The following is an 8,898-nucleotide window of genomic DNA, read 5'->3' on the forward strand; positions in this document are numbered from 1 at the left end:
TTTGCTGGTCTCATTGGATTATTTTAACCATATACTGAAAATATAAGCAATTATAATGGAGGATTAGGAATAAATTATTTTACATGTCTTTACAGGCAAGAACATACTTCGTTTTTCTAGAAGAAGGAAGAAGGCTATGTGATGTTGAAATAATACAGTTTGGGAGATTGGGAAACCCAAGTGTAGTCTTGCCTTTGTCATTAACTTACTAAATGGCCTTGCACAGTGACATAATTAATTTCTGTGGATCTCAATTTCCTCATCTTTAAAGTGCATTAGAACAAGAGGCTCACTGAAGTCCTCTCAAGCTCTACAAGCTGTAAACATCTGCAAGATCAGGATAACAAACCCTTTGATTTTAAGCATGTTGTCTCAGGGGCTTCCCTGGTGGCTCAGATGGTAAAGAATCTGCCTGCAATGCAGGAGACCTGGATTTGATCCCTAGGTTGGGAAGATCCCCTGGAAAAGGGAATGGCAACCCACTCCAGTATTTTTGTCTGCAGAATTTCATGGATACAGGAGCCTGGCGGGCTACAGTCCATGGGGTTACAAAGAGCTGGACAAGACTGAGTGACTAACATTTTCACTGTCACTACACTCTAATCAGAGCCCAAGCTGACTTTAAGATAAGTTGAATAGTAAGTCATTACACACTTCTTGTCCTTAAAGAGGAAAGTTAAGGCCATCAGGGGACACAACGTATTTGTGTACTTGTGGAGAGTCCCAGACTTGGGAGGAATCCGATATATGGTTGAGTTGATTGAAGCTGAGCTGGGAGTCTAGAAGAATGCCAAGGTGATCCAGAGGATTCCAATTAAAAGCAGGGATCTTTTAGACAATTCAGACTTCAAATTTATTATGGCTTTACAGGGTCTCATAAACCTTTGATTTTTCCATTTTTTTGTATGTCTGTGATAGTAAACTGTTACTTCATAAACTGGGCTTCCCTGGTGGCTCAGTGGTTAAGAATCCGCCTGCCAATGCAGGAAACGCAGGGGATGAGAGTTCTACCCTTGAGTCGGGAAGATCCCCTTGGAGAAGGAAACAGCCACCCACTCCAGTATTCTTAAGTGAAAGTCGCTCAGTTGTGTCTGACTCTTTGTGATCCCCATGGACTGTGGGGTGAGACCTAGGTTCGATCCCTGGGTTGGGAAGATCCCCTGGGAAGGGAAAGGCTACCCTACCCGCTTCAGTATTCTGGCCTGGAGAATTTCATGGACTGTATACAGTCCATGGGGGTCGCAAAGAGTCAGACACAACTGAGTGACTTTCACTTTCCCTTCATTTTCACTTCCAGTATTCTTGCCTGGGAAATCCCATGGACAGAGGAGCCCGATGGGCTGCAGTCCATGGGATTGCCAGAGAGTCGGACATGACTTAAAGACTAAACAACAACAGCTTCATCAGTTAAAAGTTGAATCATTAAAAAAAAAAAATTATTACAGTTTTGCTTAAGCCTCAACTTCTATCCTGCATTTTACAGATCTTGACCGACCTAGTGAGGAAGTTTTCTCTCGAGACCTTTCAGATTTTCCATCGCTAGAAAACGGCACGGGAACAAATGATGAAGATGAATTGAGCCTTGGCTTGCCCACTGAGCTCAAGAGAAAAAAGGAGCAGTTGGACAGCGGTCCCAGACGGAGCATAGAGAAGAAGTCAGCAGCTGGTCTCACCCTTCCTCTGAGCAGTGACCAGACCCTGCACCTGATGAGCAACCTGGCTGGGGACGTCATCACGGCTGCGGTGACCGCCGCGGTCAAAGACCAGTTGGCGGGCGTGCGCCAAGTGCTGTCTCAGGCTGCTCCCAGCCCCGGGGAGGACACAGACACGGAGGAGGGCGACGACTTTGAACTCCTGGACCAGTCAGAGCTCGATCAAATTGAGAGTGAATTGGGACTGTCACAAGACCAGGAAGCAGAAGGCCAACAAAATAAGAAGTCTTCAGGCTTCCTTTCAAATCTGCTTGGAGGCCATTAGTCTGGGAATTGGCTTATTATGACAGAGCACAAACTACCAAAAGAATTTCAAGCAAGCAAAAAAAAAAAAAAAAATCAAATCTTTTCAAACTGTGAGCTTTACTGATTACTTTAGAATTTTTTTGGTCTTTCCCCCTCCTCTGCAGTGAATTCATTGGATATATGTCAGCTGACACTGATAGATTGATATTTCTCATAGTTATTTTTATGTAATGAGCATGGAAATGAACTTTATATATATGTGTGTATATATATATATATATACACACACTTACTGTGTTGTCGGAGTTGAATATTAGAAGTTGTTTTTAAAGCAAAATGAAAACACCCAATTATTGAGATCCTCCCATAAGTATTCCTTAATGTTTTCTTCACAATTTTTCAAGCATGCAAAAAGTTTATTGTAACTCACTGAAATATTAACAATTAATTGTGAACACATGCTGTATTGGCTCCTTGTTCCTAATACTGGACACAGTTAAAAAATTTTTGGTGGATTTTGACATAAAAAGACAAAAATTATCAAAGTCACTTTGGTTGAAAGACTTGGGAGATACTATTAAAATCAATTTCCTAGGAAAATTTTTTGAAAATATATTTACGTTAGATAGGCTGATACATTTCCATGTTATTTCTGCAGTTGTAGACTTTAGGCTTCCTTGTAAATGGCACGCTCCATTGACTGCCAAGTTGGAGTCTTGGCAATGGGTGATATTAGCGCGTAGAAAGCAAGTACTTAGATATCATGTGTCTACCAGGTCTTGATGTAAACAGATCGGCCACACTTTGTTGTTTCATTTGTCATGTATTTGTGATAAGGATGTTGTGAGTGCAGATCTATTCTGCCTGCTCAGAACTAGGTTCAACCCTCACCTTTCATATTACAGAAAAAAGTCTCTTAAAATTGTGAAACTAGTTCCTGGTATGTTCTATGAGTGATGTGGTCATCCACCGTAGAGAAACCAGAACTATTTTCATAGTCTGACTCCCCGGCAGGAGAGAAACTTGCTTGGCTTTCAAGTGTATTTATTTGCCATTGAAGTCGAAACCTGTAATCTGTTTCTTCTTAGGAAGCTAGAATATATATTTTCCTTTACTTTAAAGTTTTTAGATCACTTATAGATAATCAAATTCGGCTTAGGTTTTTTTTTTTTTTTTCCAGTTTAGGTTTTTAACACAGGACTAAAGAGCAGAAATCAAGCTAATTCTATTTGTGCGATAGAAACTTTTAATAGTGTCGAGGGACCATGTCAGCAGCTACCAACCATCTCTTCAATCTTCAGGTAGAGCTGGCATTCATCAGATGCACACAGACATCTGAGCCCCTCAGAAAGGAAGGATAATCCAAGAATACAGGAAATCTGCGATCCCCTCTCTTTATTTCATCCCTTCCCTTCTGTGTCTAAAGAGTGATAATACATCACCTGACCTTTTAATGTAGCATCTCATATTTAGTTTTTCTTTCTGAGGTATTAAAATATCTAGGCTGAATTTTGCCAAACGTTAAAGGGAGAGAAGTGGCTGAAGACTCTGACCACTTGCTTTTCGTGACTGATGGTGCATCCTCGTCATTAGTGCCTCATGACTGTGGCTGACGTCCTTTATCGAAACAAAAGTGAGCCTGTGCCTTCATCATCTTGCCCATTTCGGTACAAATGAAAACCTGGTGTTAGATCTATGAGCTGTGTGGGTTTTCGAGGAATATCCCTGACTTCTGTTTCAGCAAGAGTTTCTGGACATGAAGAAAAATACAGTCACCTATTTATAAAATAGTTTGTTACCAGGTTTCTTTTTTTATGTGTATGTTTCTTCTTTGGAAAAAATACTCTTGGCCATGAAGTCAGAAAGGTTAAAGGTCTTTTCAGTTTCTTCTATGAGGAGAAAAATAAGTTAAATTTAACTCAAATAATTAAAGAATGTGTTACAAGCTTCGGTCAGTTCAGTTCAGTCACTCAGTCGTGTCCGACTCTTTGCGACCCCATGGGCTGCAGCTTACAAAGAGATTAAACTCAAGATTTGATGGTATAAACAGTAAAGCTAGAATCAAATGTTATAAACTATAAATTAATAGGGGCTGGGGATAGGGAGGTAGGTAGATAGGGTAGAAAAATGTGTTACCAGCCCTATGGTGGAGACATACCAACTCTCTGTGGACACTTGCGTTATAACTACATATGCACTTTAATAGCATTTGTTGAAGAATGGTGGTGGTTTAGTCGCTAAGTCATACCTGACTCTTGCGACCCCATGGAATGTAGCCCGCCAGGGTCCTCTTTCCTTTGGATTTCCTAGGCAAGAATACTGGAGTGGGTTGCCATTTCCTTCTCCAGGAGATCTTCCTGACGCAGGGCTTGAACCCAGGTCTCCTGCAATACAGGTGGATTCTTTACAAATTTACGGATTCTTTACTGAGTCACCAGGGAAGCCCTATGTGACTATAAATTTACACAACGTAATAATGGTACTCTTAAGTCTATCAAACATTGGGATGTCGAGGGTTTTCATCTTATATGTGTGTGTGTATGTGTTTCTGGCATGTCGGGGAGGGGGGGACATTACATATAGTCCTGTTTCTGGTTTTAAGATGTGCTAACAATAAACCTAGTGATTGATTCAGTTCAGTGGGAAACTACAGATCCTTTTACTATGAGAATTTATACAGTCATTAAAATGGGAAGCATGGATTTTTTTTTTAATTGCAGAGGAGGTATAGAAAGATGTCTTGTTCACTTCTCATAGGAAATGCTGAGCAAAACCATACAATGGGAAAAGCATACACTGATCATGCATTTTGATCTGGAACAATAAAGCAGGGCTCAAGTTCATTTTGGAAGGTCAATCTAGGTTTAAAGCAGTATTTATATTCTCATTCTGCAACATTTTTACTGTTTTCTCCCCAAAAATCTTCAGAAGTGATTTTTGAAAACACATTAACATAGTACCTCGATATGCTGAGGAGAAATTTAACTCAAAGTTCTCTTGGTCAGTGGGCTTGCATTTATCAGGGACCTGTTGACGATAGACCTGGTGTTTTCTAATGTTTTTTCCAATCAGTTGCAGGTACTGCTGCTGGATCTACTCAAGGTCCAGTTATATTCCTCATGCCCATAAAAACAGAAACACTCTGAGTCTCTGCTGTTTACCAACTGCAAAGTGAATGGCAAATTCTAGAATTTAACTCTTTACCCAAAGGTGATACCTTAACACTTCCTCGTCTTCTTTCCCTTTCTTTACCCTATCTTTTGTATCACACAAGCTAGGTATGTAATCTTCCTAAATATGCCCCTTATTTTCCTCTGTCCACAGGATCTCTTCTCTAGCCCCCTTTATTTCCACCTGCAGATGAAGTCCTCATTATCCCCACCTCCTTCAGTACCCATCTGAAATGTCAACTCCTTAATGAAAACTTATCTCCCTAGTTGATGCCATTTTTCTATTCTAAATACCTATCGCCACTTCCTTTGTATTTTATTGTACTTGACCCATCTTTATTCTGTTAGTTACTTGTGAATTTCTTATCATCCTTAACAAGAAAGAAAAATTTTAAATAAAGCTGTATTAATTTAGAACCAGTAGGATATTATGTATGTGATTTTGTGATAATAAAATACAGATATTTGGTCTTTGTCCCATTCCTGGCATGGAGCTCCTAAAACCCTTGGAAGGTCTTAAATGATGAGAATGATAAATGTGTCTTTGTTATCTTGATGAGGTGACTTTTGGACAGCCCTGGGTAGGCTAGCTGAGAGGATGTCATAACCAAAACTCCAGGGAGAGAGAATCTCTTGTTCGGGACACTTCCAACCTCACCCTAAGTAGCTCTTCATTGGGCCATTTATTTACATCCTTTAGTTTCCTTGGTAGGGCTTCCCCGGTGGCTCAGTGATAAAGAATCTGCCTGCAATGCAGGAGACGCAGGAGACACAGGAGACGTGAGTTCGATCTCTGGGTCAGGAAGATCCTCTGAAGTAGGAAATGGCAACCCACCCCAGTAGTCTTGCTTGGAGAATCCCAGGGACAGAGGAGCCTGGCAGGCTATAGTCCAGGGGGTCACAAAGAGTCACATGACTGAAGCTACCTTTGTACAAAGTTTCCTTTGTAGTAAATTGGTAATCTAGTGAGTAAATTAGTCTTCAGATTTCTGTGAGCTGCTCTAGTAATAAATTAGTCAAGACTGAAGAGGAGTTCTTGGAAACCTCTGATTTACAGCCAGTTGGTCAGACGCACCACAACCTGGACCTGGAATTGGCTTCTGAAGTGGGGTCAGTCATGCAGGACTGAGCACTTTGGCCTGTGGGATCTGACTTCATCTCCAGGTAGATAGTGTTAGAATCAAGTTGAACTAGAGGACACTAGCTGGTGCTGGAGAACTGTTTTGTAGTCTGGGAAAAAAACACACGTGTTCCTGGAGATACAGGTAGCGAGGAGAGGTGATAGGAGATACTGAAAACCAGGCAAAAGAATGTAACCTTCGTATGGGCAACAGATAACCATTCTTGAGCAGAAGGAGCGACACAAGAGAAAAGATGGCTGAGGATAATTATTGTAATGATCTGTGTGCTGGAGGGTAGACTAAGAGGAACAAGAAGGCTCTCCAGGAGACCAAGTATTAATAGAATTGCAGCCCTTGGGGAAATTCACATGATGGGGAAAGTAGAGTCCCTTTGAAGGAAAAGTGAAAACACTCTGGTGAGTTTAAAGATGCTGAAATGAGTCATGAAATAGATGGAAAGAGGCAGGGAGGAAATGACCTGAAGAAGGAACAGATGCTTGAAGAACCACAGATATGGAAAAGAGAAAACAAATTCTTTACTTAACCATTCTCTGCTTTAATTTTAGCGAAGCTTGAAAATATATATTGTATTGTGTATCCCTGTTGGGTTCCTACTAATTACATTTCTTAAGACGGGTATTTAGAGGACTCAGCTATTTTAAAAGATTTTGATAATCTCAAAATAGAATTTTCTGGAATAAAAATCATCACAAAAGATTTGTTCAACACATACTAAACAATCCATGTGCCAGCACTGTTCTAAGTTTGGAGTACATAGCAAGGAAAGGAGTCCCTATTCCCAGGGAGCTTGTAATCTGAAGATGGAGAACTAAGCTATAATGGGACCGACTATCCTGGTCTGCCCAGGATGGATGCAGTTCATGGGATACTGGACTTCCAGTGCTAAAACTGGGAAATTAGAAACAACAAATCCTAGTGGTGGCCAGTTTCCCTAAGTGGTCCCCAAAGACACCCCATTCATGTACTCACATACTCCCTCCCACACTGATTAGGGCTGACCTTTGTGAGTAACAGCATATTGTAGAAATGGCCGTGTGTGACTTAAAGACATTGTGACTTCCACTTGCTTACTTTGAGGGAAGCCAGTTGCCATGTTACAAGAACACTCAAGCAGCTCCATGGAGGAACCCAAACCCTCCTGCTATCAGTGTGCAAACAAGCCTCTTCTGAGGGGATCCACCAGCTACAGTCAGACCTTCAGCTGCCTTAGATTCTTGACGTGACTTAAGCTCTGTCCCCTGAAACTTTATGAAACGGTGAGCCACTCCAACTCCTGACTTATAGAAATGGAAATAAGCAAGGTCTGTTGTTTTCTTGCTAGGTGTTAGGGGTAATGTGATATGGAGTAATACATGTCTAGTATGGTGATGTGTAAAGAATGGTAAAAAAAAAAATTCGCCTGCAATTCAGGAGACCCAGGTTCAATCCCTGGGTCAGGAAGATCCACTGGAGAAGGAAATGGCTACTCACTCCAATAGTATTGCCTAGAGAATTGTATGGACAGAGGAGCCTGGTGAGCTATAGTTCATGGGGTCACAAACAGCTGGACACCACTGAGCGACTAACACACATATTTCTATGGAGAAAAGTATGCTCGGGAAAGATTTATGAGCTGGGAGTAGGCACTACTATGACAAGAGGGTGTGGATAGGCCCCTCCTATAAAAGCATTTGGGCAAAAACCTTAAAAGTAGGGGAGCAAGACAGCAATAGTTGATCCAAGCAGAATAGTAAATGATTTCTGAGACGTAATACCAACAAAAGATGCTTGCTTAGCCTTGTTAGAGGAAAAACAGAAGTGTCAGTGTGACTGAAGGGGTTAAGCAGGGTCGGGCAGGAGGTCAGACATAGATGTAGTGGGCATCCTAGAATAGAAAGGGAATCCTCTTAGTCACTTTGGGCTTCCCTAGTGGTTCAGACAGTAAAGAACCTGCCTGTCATGCAGTATTTGATTCCTGGGTTGGGAAGATCCCCTGGAGGAGGGCATGGCAACCCACTCCAGTATTTTTGCCTGGAGAATCCCATGGACAGAGGAGCCTGGTGAGCTGCGGGCTATAGGGTCGCAAAGAATTGGGACATGACTGAAGCAACTTACCACACATGCACAATAAAATACCACAGACTGGGTGGCTTATAAACAACTTCCCCCCCTCCCCCCACACAGTTCTGGAAGCTGGAAGTCAGGGTGTCAGCATGGTCTGGTGAGGGCCGTCTTTGTAGTCTCAGACTTACTATATCCTTTCCTGGGTCTCTTTTAGAAGACCACTAATCCCATTGGGAGAAATCTGACCTCACACCCTAACACCTCCCAAAAGATCCCTCTTAAATACTATCATCTTGGGCACTGTTTTCAATCTATGAATTGTGGGGGAACACAAACCTTCAGACCAGAGCAGGAAGGTGTTTCAATTTTATTGTGAGTCAGGGGAATCCACTGGAAGGTTTTCAGCAAGAAGAATACAAGACTAGACTTGATTTTTTTTTTTTAAGTCTTTTCTTTGGTGCTCTGGCTCCCTTGTATTCAAAACATGTAGCCATTCAATTCTGAAACAGGCTGATTGCTTCAGCTAGGCTGTGCACAGAAGTCTAAGAACTCCCCTTTCCGTCCTCAACAGAAGTGCCTCCTATA

General features: G+C 41.6%; 1 protein-coding gene across 2 annotated transcripts in view; it reads left to right on the forward strand.

Annotated features, from left to right (window-relative positions):
* RETREG1 (reticulophagy regulator 1) overlaps positions 1–5,548 on the forward strand; it is a 155,247-nt gene extending 149,699 nt beyond the window's left edge. For both annotated transcript variants that reach the window (XM_043887257.1, XM_043887258.1), the window contains one exon: positions 1,484–5,548. In XM_043887257.1, coding sequence (XP_043743192.1) covers positions 1,484–1,977 — 494 coding nt within the window. In that variant the 3' untranslated portion in view covers positions 1,978–5,548. The remainder of the gene's footprint in view (positions 1–1,483) is intronic.
* Positions 5,549–8,898: the final 3,350 nt, after the last annotated feature.

The sequence above is a fragment of the Cervus elaphus genome, chromosome 25 (assembly GCF_910594005.1).
Source record: "Cervus elaphus chromosome 25, mCerEla1.1, whole genome shotgun sequence".
In the NCBI taxonomy this organism is placed as follows: Eukaryota; Metazoa; Chordata; class Mammalia; order Artiodactyla; family Cervidae; genus Cervus; species Cervus elaphus.